The sequence below is a fragment of the Varanus komodoensis genome, unplaced genomic scaffold (genome assembly GCF_004798865.1).
Source record: "Varanus komodoensis strain SLA01 unplaced genomic scaffold, ASM479886v1 scaffold12, whole genome shotgun sequence".
In the NCBI taxonomy this organism is placed as follows: domain Eukaryota; kingdom Metazoa; phylum Chordata; class Lepidosauria; order Squamata; family Varanidae; genus Varanus; species Varanus komodoensis.
Genome location: NW_025335349.1, coordinates 24,172,462 through 24,187,434, shown reverse-complemented (window position 1 = coordinate 24,187,434; position 14,973 = coordinate 24,172,462). Strand labels below are relative to the sequence as shown.

Genomic DNA, 14,973 nt, shown 5'->3' with positions numbered 1-14,973 from the left:
TCATCTCTTTCTTGCAAGTGCTTGTGTAATCTCTTATCCAGTGCATTGCAACCTATGGCATTTCCGAAAGTCACGTGATCCCATGCCGCACTGCAGGCTCGTCCATGATAACTAAAGATAATGTGTATAAGGGTAGACCCTGTGGTAGCATGCATTATAAATTAGAAGCGTTATAGGGGTGATTCTTCTATATAAAAACGAAACACTGTCAGAAATCCAAAGTAGGAATATACAAAATTTAGTATTTCCTTACTAGCACTATTCGTATACTGCTTATTATTTGACATGAATCTGGAAATGCTTTATGAAAGGATGAAAACAAAAGACTACACACACACCCTGGTAACATGAGGTTGCTAGGAATCTAGCTCATGGCTGTGAGAAAGCCAGAGCAAACAAGTAAATTCTCAAAACATGCCTAAAATGGGCAAGTGTTGAGGCATGACATACCTTGGGAGGGAGGGGAGATGATGATTATACAGGGTGTGTGCCACTATAGAGAAAACCTGTCTCTGTGTCCCTGCTAAAAACTGCAGAGCCCCTTATAGTTTGGGAGGTTGGTATAGGGGGAGCCCTTCCTTGAGGTAACCTAGTTCTAAATTGAGTAGGACGTTCTAAACTAACACAGCACCTTAAATCTGGCTGAGTAGCAGGCCAGAAGCCATTGCGGATCCTTTAGCAGAATCGGAATACTTGTGCGGTAAGGCCCCCCCAGTGACCTTGCTGCTGCATTCTGCACTCGCTGGGTGGGTTCGCACATAATGGCAAGCCTCAGGGGAAAACACAGCGGCATAACTTGTTGTGTCTGAACCCAGCATCCTTTTCAAAGTATAGCACATTTAGTCTACGTGGAATCACATGGAAACATAAGCTCGTTGTAAGGTTTCTGTGCTTCACCATGGCCTGTTTTCCTACCTGAACCCAGCTGCCATGTTTCTGTGCCGTTTCCACCATTACGGGGCCACCATAAGAGTTTCCACTCTAAGGAGGCCGAGGCTGCATTTCCCATTAAACTGTTCTGTCTAGCAACTGTTGTGTTGGAGCCTGCCATACCTTGCCTGGCTGATCTATGCTCCTTTTTGTCCGCACGCACACTGCCGTCGCAACGCCCAGGTGCAGTTTGGAATCTCGGCAGCAGTGGGGCATTGTGCCATGCCACCTCCAGCAGCAGCCTGGAGACGGTTGCACTTGGAGTGCTGCCCTCTGGTCTGTGTGCTCAAGCAGTGCCTTCAAGTTGTGGTGCCTTTGCTCAACTCTTAGAGCCAGTGACTTTCTCCTGGGAAAGTTGCCCTACACGAGAGGGGCACACAGGCGGGGAGATGGCCCCCGGTAACATGTGCAAGTCCTGCGCACAGAGGATACACTTGCAGCAAAAGAGTGGGGAGAGGTGTGTGGGTGTGAGCAAGGAAGCACCACTGTAGTGCTCTTCTAGAGCAACAGTGGTATTCTGACAAGTAGGTACTGTATTTTTTGACTAGAAGACACCCCCATTATAGGACACCCCCCACTTTTCTTACCGATCTCTGAGCAAGCGAGCTGCTGCCGTGCGCACACACTCACCATCTCCTCGCACACGTGTGCCTGCGCCAGTCTCCCCCATCGCGCCTGCGCCTGCCTCCCCCCAAGTGTGCCCATGATCGCGCCAGTATCCCCCCGCCCGCGTGTTCTCCTCTTAGCCCCCTGTGTATAAGAAGACCCTCCATTTTTAGATAAATATTTTAAAGAAAAAGTATCTTATACACAGAAAAATACGGTAAGTTGCTTTGCTGGCAGCAGGGGAAAAACACAAACAGACCAAAAACCTAGCAGGCTGCGGCCACACTCAAGGGAATGTGTGGGCCAATGAGGGAGAGGCAAATGATGCAGGCGGGAGCAGGCCACCCTGAAATGAAGGTTCAGCTATGGTGGCTGATGGGATATGTGCTACCATTAGAAAGAAAAGGTGGAGAAGCCTGGAAGCCAGGCACATATCTGACCGTGGAACATAAGCTAAGATATCATGCCATGTAGTTACTGTGTGGTATGGCTCAGTGCTGTGTGTGAACCAACCAACCTTAGGGGAAGCCACATAAAAAGGACATTACAGTAATCCCATCTTGAGGTTTCCAGTGCATAGATCACAGTGGCCAGGCTACATCTGTCCAAGAACAGACACTGTCAGCACACCAGCCTAAGCCATGGGGATCATTTGGAGCTTCAATGACATAGATGGATCCAGATGTACCCCTAAATCACAAACCTGTTTCTTTAGGAAGACGACAGCCACATCCACAGTTGGTAATTCTTCTAATTCTGGGACCTGGAAAGCAACACCAGACCAAATAAAATGTTTAGTCCTGTTGCATTGATCTCTGTAGTTTACTAACATGTTCCTTCCCTGGATAAGACTGGATGCCATTATCATAGTTTTCTTAATGTTGAGTTTCAAGCCAATTTTTGTGCTCTCCTCCTTCACCCGCATCAAGCAGCTCTTTAGTTCCTCCTCACTTTCTGCCATTAGAGTGGTATTATCTGCATATCTGAGGTTGTTGATATTTCTCCCAGCAACCTTAATTCCAACTGGTGCTTCATCTAGCCCCGCCTTTCTCATGATATGCTCTGCATATAAGCTAAACAGGCAGGGCGACAGTATGCAGCCTTGCCGAACTCCTTTCCCAATTTTGAACCAATCAGTGGTTCTGTGTCAAGTTCTCACTGTTGCTTCTTGACCCACATCCAGGTTTCTCAAGAGACAAATAAGATGGTCTAGTACTCCCATCTCTTTAAGGACTTGCCACAATTTGTTGTGATACACACAATCAAAGGCTTAGCATAGTCAATGAAGCAAAAGTAGATATTTTTCTGGAACTCCCTAGCTTTTTGCATGATCCAGCATATGTTGGCAATTTGATCTCTAGTTCCTCTTCTCTTCGAAATCCTGCCTGTACTTCTGGTAGTTCTCGGTCCACATACTGCTGGAGCCTAGCTTGTAGGATTTTGAGCATAACTTTGCTAGCATGTGAAATGAGTGCAATGGTGTGGCAGTTTGAACGTTCTTTGGCATTGCCTGGTCAGTACTGCCAAGAATCCTGGACTAGATGGCCCCATGGACTGGTTTCTATGTTGCTACAGAAATCTGCAAGATTTTCAAGGCAGGGAGCACAAGAGGTACTCTACTAATTTCTGCACCTTGAAGGTTGTGGAAAGACAGTGGAACAGGTGGTACCAAACTGAAATGCTAACTATCTGGCATCTTCAGGCATATGACACAAAACTGTGTGGGATAACTAATACCCTGGAAGGCTGAAATAAGATTCAAGGTAGTCTTGATAGGTTGGAGCACTGAGCTGAAAACAACAGAACAAAATTCAATAAGGCAAATGCCAAGTTCTGCAGCTAGGAAAAAGAAACCTAATGCATTGTTACAAGTGGGAAGGATCTTGGAATTGTTATAGATCACAAGCTGAATATATGACAAACAATGTGATGTGGTTGCAAAAACGGTAATTGCTATTTTAAGCTGCATTAGTAAAAGTATCATTTCCAAATCACGTGAAGTACTAGTTCCCCTTTACTCAACATTGCTTAGACCTCATTTTGAGTACTGTGCTTAGTTTTAGGCACCAGAGTTTAAGAAAGATGCAGACAAGCAGAAAAGTGTTCAGAGAAGGGCAACAAAGATGATCCAGGGAGTGGAAACCAAGCCCTATGAGGAAAGATTGAAAGAATTGGGCATGTTTAGCCTTGAGAAGACTTAAGGGAAATATCATAGCACTCTTCAAGTACTTGAAAATCTGTCACAAAGAGGAAGGCCAGGATCTTTTCTGGGTCACCCCTGAATGCAGGACATGGAATAACAGAGTCTAGTTACAGGAAACCAGGTTCTGGCTGAACATCAAAAAGAACTTCCTGACTGTGCGAGCAGTACAACAGTGGAGCCAGTTACCTAGGGAGATAGTGAGCTCTCCCACACTGAAGACATTCAAGATGCAACAGGGCAGCCAGCTGAGAGGGATGGCTTGACCTGGAGTCCGCAAGGAGTTGGACTTGATGGACCTCTGGCCCCTTCCAACGCTACTATTCTATGATTCTATAAAGCTGAAGATCGTTTGTATGTCCTGGGCTGACTCTTGAGCCTCCGTAAGGAGGGCATATGGCTAAGAACACCACATGCTGGGGAACATGGGTGGGGGGGTGCTGTTGCACTCATGTCCTGCTTGTGGGCAGTTGGCTGGCCACTGTGTGAACAGAAGGCTGGACTAGATGTACCTTGGTCTGATCCAGCAAGGATTTCCTTATGTGAATTCCTGATATGCCCAGGGTTGGCAACTTGTGACCTTCTTGATGTCTTGGTCAGAAAATCCCACCTGCCTTAGCCAGCAGAGTCAATAGTAAGGAAGGTAGGGGTTAGATAAATGCAGCTCTTCAAGACACAATAGCCCTGCCACAAAAATGAGGATTATTACTAATTATATTTGTATACCACCCATAGCCGAAGCTCTCTGGGTGGTTCACAACATTGAAGTCCCCCATCCAGATTCCAACCAGGCCTGACCCTACATAACTTCCAAGATGAGGCGTGATCAGGCCCTTCAAGCTACATGGAAGCTATTTGTTATAATCAGAAAGTCCCTGAGTAGGCTGATCAGATACAAAAAGGGGATGGACTGTTAATGGACTCCTGACCATTAACAGCATAAAGGAGAGGATGGTGGCAGGTGTAGCCGGACATGCAGGGCTGCACCTCTTCTACAGGATAGGGCTGTCCTATTCTACTTCGTACCAGCTGCCTTATCATTACTGCTTGTGCGTGCATCAAGCATGTAATTTCAAAGGACTTGTCAGCACTAAATGTCGCTTTTATAGACGCCTGCTAATGACATATTATGAGAGGGCTACTTCAACCTGCGGGCAGCTGCAAAGCAAGGATTTGCCCTGGAGTGTGCACAATGGATATGCATCAAGTGGGGAATGGGATCAGCGCCCACCCCCCAGCACGCACTCATTCATTAAAGCATCAGATTACAGACCAGGGTGCAGAAGGCCCGGTTCCATTTTGGGGAAGCTCCCACTAGGGGCAGGCAGACAGAGCAAAAATATAGGCTGTTTGTGCTACAAGCTCTTAATGCCTGTAAGAAACCCTCAAGTGATGTTAGATAACGGGGGATAAAGCGTGCTGCAAAACTGGGAGGCCACCACATGAGGTGGCTGGCAGAGAGGAAAAGAGGGAAACAGCCTTCAGGGGAACACCAGAGGCCAGAGTGGAAACCTAGGAGGGCTGGATTGGCTTCCTCTCCTCCACAATGGTAGATTCGATGGCTGTGCTCTGCAAAGCGAGTGGGAGAGAGACTCTCTCTCGCCAGCCTGGTGCTCTCCAGATGTGTCGGGCCACAGTTTCCAACATTCCCTTGCAGCAGCTGCCATCCATCATGGTAATGTGGGGAGCCGTGTACCTTTGGGATACACGTGTTTTGGAACCCGTTTGCAGCCCGACCATCAGCGCGTACTCTTTACGCCACAACCCATCGCCTACATGGAGAAATTCAGGTCGTGTGCCTCAAACGGCGTCTTTCCTTTTCTCGATCCGCCCACAGCTTCCTTTGCAACCAAGGGGCTCAAAGGAAGAAATGGCTGATGAGGATCCACTACGCCTACTCCGAGCTCCTCCACTGGGGGGCAGCCGTCCTTTTCTTTGCAGCCACCGTTCGGGTGCCTCGAAGTGGGCTGGGCACGGCTGAGTAACGGCTTCCTTTGTGTCCTTCTTGACTCCGTTTGCTGCAAGCACACGAGCTTTCTCGGGGGAGCGGGAGTCAGTTCCAGCGAGGGCGCCAGACTGTTCCTCTTCTCCAGTCCGCTATTGGCTTTATTTCGCGCCGATCCTACAACCCGTGGAGTTAGCCCCACGAATTTTACTGGGAATGATTTCCAAATAAACATGCCTAGAAGAGCTGCCGCCGCCGCGGCTTACCGCAGATCCCAACCATATTTACTCGGAAGTCAGTTCCGCTCGATTCAGGGATTCGCCGCCAGACGTGTAACTGTGCAACTCAGATCTGTGCACAGGCCTGGCTGTGGCTCCACGGAGCTGCCGTCTTAGATACACTAAGAGCGCAGCAATCCATGGGCTCACCTCTAAGTAAATATGTCTCAGATCCATCCCGCGCGAAGTCCTGTGTACGTAGGACTGCAGCTGCAGTACTCGTGGCCTGCATCCCAATAGTCATGCACTTCCTTCCGTTGAACTGGATGGGCAGGAGGTCTATTTCTGATAGATCGCAGCGACCCAGGCGATGCCCGGGAAGACAGCACTTAAGGCTAAGATCCTAGCTAGTCACACTCTTACTTGGGAGTAAGCGTCCTTGAGCTCCATGAGGATTTGTTTGAGAGTAAACACGGGTAGGGGAATATTGGCGGTGCACCGCTCCTGTTTGGACATTTGTGAAGTTCTAGAACAAGCGGGAATACTCTGCATCACTGCTTACGGCTGAGCCTCAACCGATCCCGAATAGGCGCACTTGTATATAGCTCAATAGAGCTATAGCTAGATTAATGAGCTGCGGGAGTCTCTTCTTGTGGAAGCAAACCGTGCCAGATCTAAGTTGCTTTTCTCCAGTGTAAACGATCGCATGTCATTTTTCTGCGGGGGCGCGGGTGTTCTACGCGTAGGGCGCTTCTCACAAACCTCTCTTCCTTTACGAGTCCCCGTGAAATCATCCGTGGGGTTTATTCCTCAGTGAGCACGCATGGAGCTGGGCCTTTCGCAGGGAAAAGGCCGTACCGCCGGCTCTGCGGAGTTGCGACTGCACGACCCTTACGACTTTTAACTCGGGCGCCGGTTGCCCAAGGCGCGTCGCCTCGCCGGCCCCCGAGCTAAGTTTGCAGAGCGCGGCAGCCTCGAGGGGGCCGCGAAGCGCCCCCTTTTGGGGCTAACGCGATTCTGACCAGGGGGTGCCCCACGCGGGAAAGATTTCTTCGCGGGGGGTGTGGCGGGAGGAAAGCAGCCGCTCTCGCTGCGCTTTCTAACTACTGGGCGGGCGATGCCTTCGAGCGGGCGGCGCTGGGGGCGGGCCGAAAGCCCCGTCCTGTCCCAGGCCGGGCAGCGCGGGAGGAGGGACTGGGAGGCTGCCGTCCGCGGCGGCTCCGCTCCATACGGACACCCAAGGAGGGCTGAGCCGTCCCCGCCTCCCCGGGAGCCGCCTGGGCCGGGGATGGGGAACACGGAGAGCGGGGAGCCGGGCGGGGGGTCCGGGCTGCTGCCGCCCCCGCCCGGGAAGGTGCCCATGCCGGACCAGGGGGAGCTCGAGGAGAGATTCGCGATGGTGCTGGTGAGAGACCCCTCCTTCGACCCACCTCCCGTCCCCGCCGACCGATCCCCCGCCGTAGGTCTCGCCCCCCGCTTCCGCGCGGAGACGCGCAGCTCCGCTGCAGGCTTCTCCGAGTAAATCTTCACGATCCCCATCGCTTTGCGCGAGGGATTCCTAACCCACCCTCTCCACAGGAAGAGCGAGGGATACATCGCTCCCTTCTCTCCTCTTCCCTCCTTCCTAACTTTTCCAGACTCGTTTCCTGGCCCCATCACCACCCTCGATCCCTTTCTTCCATGGGACCTTCGCCCTGGTGGTTGCGTTCCGCAGATCTTCCAAGACTCCGCGAGTTGATCTGTCACTCGAATTACCGTTGCGGATGTGTTCCCGTGACTCCCCTCTTCCCGAAGTTTTTCAACAAGTTGGCCTTCTTTCCTTTATTCCCACTCTCCTCAAAGATTGCTAAATCTGCCTGTTTTTGCTAGATGCTTGAACTGATCTCAGATTTATTGCGTGATATCCCTCGCCCCAGAACATATTTCCCATTTTCCCTGGAGATTCCTCAGTAGGTGTTTTGGGTATTTTGCCCTCTCAGATCCTACTAATTTTGGCTGTGACAGATCCCAAGTCCTTTGCCTTCATGATAGAACCTGTCTTCTTTCTAAGATCCCCCATCTGGCCAAATTGGGATCTAGACCAGCAGGACTCAAAAATTCAAACATCTCTTCTGTCCCCCCCCCCCGCCCCACTTGTGTTTCCCTTCAAGATCCCTGCACTATCATGACCATCTGACCCATTCGAACCAGCATGCTGCTTCGCCCAGTCCTCTTCTCCTGTCCTTCCCATTTCCATGAGCTACCTTTAATCTTTTTTCCTTTTCAGCCAGATTTCAGGCAACTGATTCCTCCTGCTTTCTCAGATCCTTTGACTGCATTCGTTTCCACACATTCTTAGGATCCATGTGGTAAAACCCTGCTACCCCTCAAATCTTCCTACATCCACATTAACGGATGTCCACTCTCCTCGCCTTTGACTGCTGCTAGATCCATCCCTTTCCTTTGAATGATAATATTTCTTGTCTCTGTCCTTCCCTAGCGCCCTCCATCCAGGATGTTGTGGTTTATCCCTTTGTCATTTGCTTGAGTTGTGAGCCAGGCTTGTGAGGAGTGGCACTGGGAAGGGCGTGGAAGCTCTGAATTGCCCTCTATGGCTGTGTTGGTGTGCAACCAGTGTGGGGTGCTCAGGAGCAGAGGCAAGCTGCTGGGGAACATGAGCAGGAGGGTGCGGCTGTAGCAGTCCTTCCCTGCTTGTGTGAATGGGCTGCTGGCCTAGGGAGACATTGGTCTGACCCAGCAGGGCTCTGATGAGCGGGGGTGGGTGAGCATTAAATAGTTCTCTTTTCTTCAGGTCAGTCTCTGGAGGGAAAGGCAAGGACCTTGGTGTGGAAATTTGGGGAATTGCCACTTCTTTACACTGTCATGTGTTTGTAAAGGAAAGGCCCTTGAGCGTGAGAGCCACTGCTGGTGTGCCAGTGAAAGGGATAGAGAAGTGAAAAGCGCTAGTGTTGGGGAAGTGCCCAGAGGTGGAGGAAGCATAGAGGACTAGAGTATAAGGTTATAGTAAATGGGGTTCTCCTGCATTTTAAATGGGCAAATGTTCCATGCTTATGTGGGAGGCATGTGTGGACCTGGGGATAGACTGCCTGGCTGAATGCCATAGGATGACTTTGGTAAATCTGACAGATGCATTTTTATGATCAATAGGGTTTATTTGATCACTGAATCCATGTGACGTACTCTTTTTTATCTACATAGAGCTGTGGAAGTCTTGCCTTTGTAGTAGGTGGTATAAGGATTAAGATAATGGTTGCAATTTTACACAATCTTGAGTGAAGATGACCAGAGATTGATTAATTCAGAGCAAGGGAAACCAGATTAACCCAGGATTGTAACAATGTTATACATGTGTGGAATTTTTAGCCCAAAGTGTGGTAAACTTGTTTTATAATGCAACACAGATATAAGTCCTGTTGAATTTAATAGGGCTTACTCCCATGTTAAACAGGGGGAAAAAAGTCCTACAACTCCCAGCATTCCTCAGCCAGCATGGTTTATTGAGGAATGCTGGGAGTTGTAGGACTTTGTTGTGCCCTTAATACTGTATATATCAAAGATTGCAATGACGGAAACAGTGTGGCAGAATTCATTCCAGATCCCAAAGGTTAGGGAGGCTGCTCCTTGAAAGACGGGGAGGAGGCAATATGATGGCATGGAAGTAGGATGAAGTATGGGAGCTAATCTGCATCCTCTTCTTTAAAAAATGGTTTTATGACCTTTATATCCCATCCTTCCTCCAAGGCTCATGGGACAACATACATCTTCCTGCATCTTTTTTCCCTCATAAAGGGAGGGAAATGTGAGGGAGATGAGGCTGAGAGATAAGCCTTGTCCAGATAGTCTCTGAGAATGCACACCCCTCCCTCTGGCCCCATGTCCCTGTGTCACTTTGGACCTTCATGCTTTGACTAGCAGGCCAGAAGGTGGAATTTCATGCCTCCAGCTCAATGCATGCAGGACCATCCGTGCAACTGCAGCTGCGAGTCCTGATTGGTGAGGGTCGCAGACTGCACTGAGGCTTCTCACTGCATTCAGCTGACAACTGAAGGAGTCCCTCTCAGACCTTCTGTTAATGGGCAGAGGTCTGATGCATGGCCCCCTTCCCCCCTCCAGTTCAGAGTGTGGAATTTTGTTATGATTACAGGCAAGCCCCTGTAGGCACTGGCCTAATTTCACCCAGTGAACAGTGGGTCCCTAGTCGCTGTTGTTAGTTCACCCCTCCCAACTGCTGCATCAGCCTTCACCGGGGAGTGCTGGACTACAACTCTCATCATTGCCCAGCCAGCTTATAGCCCAGCATGTCTGCACAGTGCCAAGTTGGCAAAGGGTTGCACCACCCCCAACTGGCTTTTATGCTGTGGTATGAGCTGGACTGTACCACTTTAGGCTGTGTATGGGTGGGTGTGTCATTCTGTTGAAAACTGCTCCTTGTAATAAAGCTTCCTCTGGTACATGTAGGAGAGATCCTAAGCCTTGCTCTCCAGTGGGTGAGTTGTGCAAGATGCCTCTTATGGGGGTGGGGGGCAACCTTCCGAAATGTCTTTTCCCTTCTCGTCTGCAGTCTCACCTCATGTGCTCTGGAATTCTACCAGCAAATTCTGCTTGATGCTGTCAGCTTCAAGCAGCCTTCCCCAGCCTGCTGCACTCCAGATGTTTGGGAGTCTAATGCCTATCAGCCCCAGCCAAGATTGCCAGTGGTTAGGGCTGTCTTGGGCACAAAAAGAGCCATTCTGGGGTCATGGCTGTCCTTGCCAAGCGAAGTTCTGCCTCACCCCTGGAGTTTCCAGGGACTTTCCCCTTTGCTCCCTGACCTTTCATGACAAGATTCTGACACACGAGATGTGAATGTTTGAGACTCGGAGACTGCTGATGAGCCATTGTGGATGCCTGTTCTAGTATGCTTGAATACGAGCGGGATTCTTCTGGGATTTTTGTTCATGACTGGGATTTGCTTGTTTGTTTGCCTATGTGTTTGTTTAAAAAAATTCCACTCCAGCCTTGTCAGAATGACAGGAAACTGACGTGTGACACACAGTTCCCTTCTTTATCTACCCTGCCTTCAGTGGGAGATTATTGTTTGAATGATTCCATTTGCACTCCGATTTGTAAAAAAAAAGGTGGTGGTGGTAAAAAGCACATGATATTGGTTTGCTAAAAATATATTAATATATGAAGCTGCTGTAGACTGAGTCACTCCATTGGTCCATCCCTCTCCAGTAGTCTACTCTGACTGGCAGCAGTTTTTCCAGGCTATCCTTTTAACTGGGGATTGAACAAGAAGCCTTCTGATTGAAAGCATGTGCACTCCCTCTGACCTACAGCCCATATTCGCCAAAACCAGGCTCTAGTAATGTAGTCCTTTTTATGCTGGCAGACAGGTGGGAAATCAATTTAATGGGTTGCCTAGTCTGGTCTCTTTTAGTGGTACTTGTGCATTTGGAAAAACCTGTAAGTAGGGGTGTATTACGTTGCAGTTTAGTGCAAGCAGAAGGAGAATGCAAGGTGTGGGCATAGAATTCATTCTCTTGACTTTTCAGATTTACTTACTTTTTTTAAAGGGCAAGTGTATTGTTTTTATGGTTGTGAGGATATTCTCTGAAGCATATGGGCAATGTCTGCTGACTCTCCAGCAAGAGTAATCTGTTGGTCATGGGGCTGGACAAAATGGGGGGGGGGGGAGAGCGTGAGAGCTATTTCACAGTTATGTGAAATAGGTGAAATGGATACAGATGTGCTCAATTTGCAAAGATATTATTGGTCACATTTTTTTCTGTTGCAGAATTTAAATCCCCTGCATGCACAATTGTAGCACATTTATTCAATATTTATATATTCCATCTAATATTTACAATACCTGCAGCCCTGGACAAAGGCAAAACAGTCTACATTCATGAAACTCTCAGTTTTAATATCCAAGGACCTGAAGAAGAAATGCTAATGTACTATAAATATTCTCAATAGCAAATATGCATCATTTTGGTTCCAGTGATTCATGACTCAGGCAGATATATTTTTGTCTTCCTTGGGGCAAGATTAAGCATTATGCTAAGTGTATTATAAAGGAAGATGGGTATTGGATCTCTCTCTGAGATGTAATTTGAGAGTGCATTCCCAGCTGAGTCTGTACCTGCAAACAGCACTGCTTTCCTCTAATGCTACAGTGCTGAACAGAAGTAGCTGATGCCAACTCAGAGTGATCAGCTCTTCCTTCTGGCTCCATTTGCTCTGCTCTGGATACCATTCAAATGCATTGTTCCAAGCGTAGAGCCAGCTAGCTTTCTTATTGCCGCTTGACAGTAATGCAACACTCTCACTGTGCATGTCTACTCAGAAGTAAACCCACTGTGTTCTTTAGCGCTTACTCCAAGGTTAGAGTTCATAGGATTGCAAACTAAGAGTATAGCCAGCATTTTATCTTGTTATGCAGTAGCTTCTGCCACATTCTAGCTTTTACCTTGAGTCAGATTTTTTAAAAGTCGCCAAATGTACAACTGAGCCTCCCTCCTGCTGTTGGTGTTTATGTGTAGAAAGATGGGACTGTGGTTTTAAATGTGCTCTAAAAGGCTTTGGTGGCTATGCAAAAAAGTGGGATATACAATCCCACTTCAACCTATGTGTGTTATTCTGTCACCTATGAACCAATGCATTATATCAGAAGTGACTTTTTTAGTTCTTAATCCACAGATCCCCACATCAGTAATAGAGTTGGGAATAGCTTTCCCTCCACAATGTTCCACATCCAAGTCTTGCTTTGGTACTAGAAAGTCTAGTGCTAGGCTGACAGTTCTTCCAAATTTGGAGGGCAGTGCTTGGAGGTGAAAGGGGATGGAAACTTTATCATCCTCTTTTGCTTTCTTCATTTGTTTTGAGGCAGGTAATAGAGATGAATGAATCTGTCAGTTTTGCCTTCTCCCAGATCTCAAATTCTTTCCTTTCCATCCTGTTGATGAAGAAATTTGGAAAGTTTTCAGGAATGTACTGCATGCACTTGTGCAGGTATTCCTTCTGAGTTAAAAATAATAACAAGCCCCTGTGAGCCATTGCTGAAATTGACAAGGATATTCCTTTACTTTGTCAGTTTCAAGAAGAGACCAGAGCTAAGAGGAAGGGAGAGGAAATGGTACTAACAAAGGTGGGTAGATCATCATGGGCAGAGCAGGGGGTGATGGAGTGCAATTCACTGTTAGACTTTCACCAATGTTGTTGTACTGAGATTGGATCCAGGTCACATCACAGGACAGTGCCAACCAGGAATGCTGGGTAGTCACTTGCTCTAGTGGGTGATGCTTAAGTTGCGAGTGCTGATAATGCACACAAACTTAAATGTTTGTATAGTTTCAGTCTCACATCACTCATGTATTGAACCACTCAGTAAACAGGTCCTTGCATAGTTGACAAAAACTTGAAAATCCCATTTTGAAAGTCCACAACTACAAATTCAAAATCTCACATTTCTTTATATCTTGAATCATTCTGAGTTGGTTGAGTTCTGCTTTGCATTCGTATTATCTCTACACCTGTCATCCTTCTCCTTCTCCAGCTGGACACTTTCTTTGCTGCTTCATGGCCGGTAACCAGATACATTGTATTCCCACAACAGTTCAGGTAGTAGGGCTTTCATATTACAAGATTACCAAACATGTGTTGGGTTACGAGCTGAACACACAGAAGCATTTACAAAGCATCAGGCAGGTATGAATACCTTGTTGTTGTGGTTGTTAGTTGTGAAGTTGTGTCCGACCCATCGTGACCCCATGGACAACATTCCTCCAGGCCTTCCTGTCCTCCACCATCCCCCGGAGTCCATGAATACCTACTTCACACTTGATCAGTGGCTTCTTTTGGAGGAGGAAGCCTCAGTTCCTGTGGGGCAGCGTTCTTCTCCAGGCTCTTAAAACTTACTGCCAGCGGGCCCTTTGGTGCAGCAGCTGCCATTTTCTCCACCCTTGCCTCTGGGGACAGCAGAGAGGCCAGCTGATGATCCGTGAGCAGGCTTTGCTCAAGCCCCTGCTCTCCAGAAATTGTGACCTACAACTCCCGGCATGTCCGACTACTGGCCATGCCAGGTGGACGTTGATACGAGTTGGAAGGGCACCTGGCTTCCCGTCACAGATCCCTACGTTGTAAGTTGAACGAAAAGAGTCACATTGCTGAGGGGCAGGGACATCAGTATACACATCAGTGTGTTTGGCTGATGCATGCTTTTATTTTTAGATACCGCCCCATTCCCATAGGCTCTGGGCAGTCTGCAAGTGATTAGATGGCATTGTCTTTAGGTGCAGTTCAGCTTGGCAGAGCTGGCAAGTAAAGCCCTTCCTAAGGGCGCAACCTTCCCAGCACAAGCTTGCCCACCCTCTGATTGGCAAATGTCAGCCTGCCTGGTGTTTGCTAGGCCTGGAGGAGGGCTCAGTTTGTCATGGCCTGACCTCTGGCATTCCCTTGTGAGACCTGCAAAATGTTTTTATCCATTTTTAGAAAGCAGTTAAAAACACATTTACTTCAGAGAGCTCAGAACACACCTCTTTTTATTAAATAGATCTCCTCCAATTGTACTGCTTAGATTATTTAGAGGTGTCTGTTTCAGGTTACTGTGACGTGGGAAGGGCCAAAGGCCTTTGCCTGCATGGATTTGGGCTGCCCTTGAGATCCAGTCCTCACTGTGGTGGCAAACCTTGCTCTGTGTGTGGGCCTTGTGACTTCAGGCTGCAGATGTGGGCCCATTGATTGAATGCTGATGTGCACCAAAAGTTCCATCCAACTAGAAAGAGAGGATTTTCCTTCCCAACATGCTAATTTTCTACATTAGGGAAAGCATTGTGGGGAGGAATATACCATTATATGAACTCCTCCTACCGATGGTCTAAAGTGATACAATCCAGATAAAGGCTTGCCATTGTAGCAAGAATAGACCCAAACAGCTGCTGTTAACCTTGGGCACCCAGATGTTTTTGGACTGTGAATTCTGTCATTCCGGTCAGCATGCACAGTGGTTGGGGTGATGGGGCTTGAAACCCCATCTAAGGCTGGGACCTGCTGCACTAGTGGCATCATCACTCACTGGTTTTGGAGCGGTG

General features: G+C 48.2%; 1 protein-coding gene and 1 long non-coding RNA gene across 9 annotated transcripts in view; one reads left to right on the top strand and one right to left on the bottom strand.

Moving 5' to 3' along the window:
* Window positions 1–79: 79 nt before the first annotated feature.
* LOC123019118 lies at window positions 80–6,855 on the bottom strand. The gene is made up of 3 exons (XR_006413853.1): window positions 6,662–6,855; window positions 2,240–2,299; window positions 80–111 (listed from the first exon to the last, which is right to left on the bottom strand). It is a non-coding gene; the product is annotated as an uncharacterized LOC123019118 (long non-coding RNA).
* Window positions 6,856–7,122: 267 nt separating this feature from the next.
* The window catches only part of FMNL3 (formin like 3), a 110,020-nt gene continuing 102,169 nt past the window's right edge, over window positions 7,123–14,973 (top strand). For all 8 annotated transcript variants that reach the window (XR_006413876.1, XR_006413875.1, XR_006413873.1 and 5 more), the window contains exon 1: window positions 7,123–7,304. Coding sequence is in view for 3 of the 8 variants with exons in the window: in XM_044421875.1 (XP_044277810.1) it covers window positions 7,188–7,304 (117 nt within the window). In the remaining 5 variants the exon portion in view is untranslated. The remainder of the gene's footprint in view (window positions 7,305–14,973) is intronic.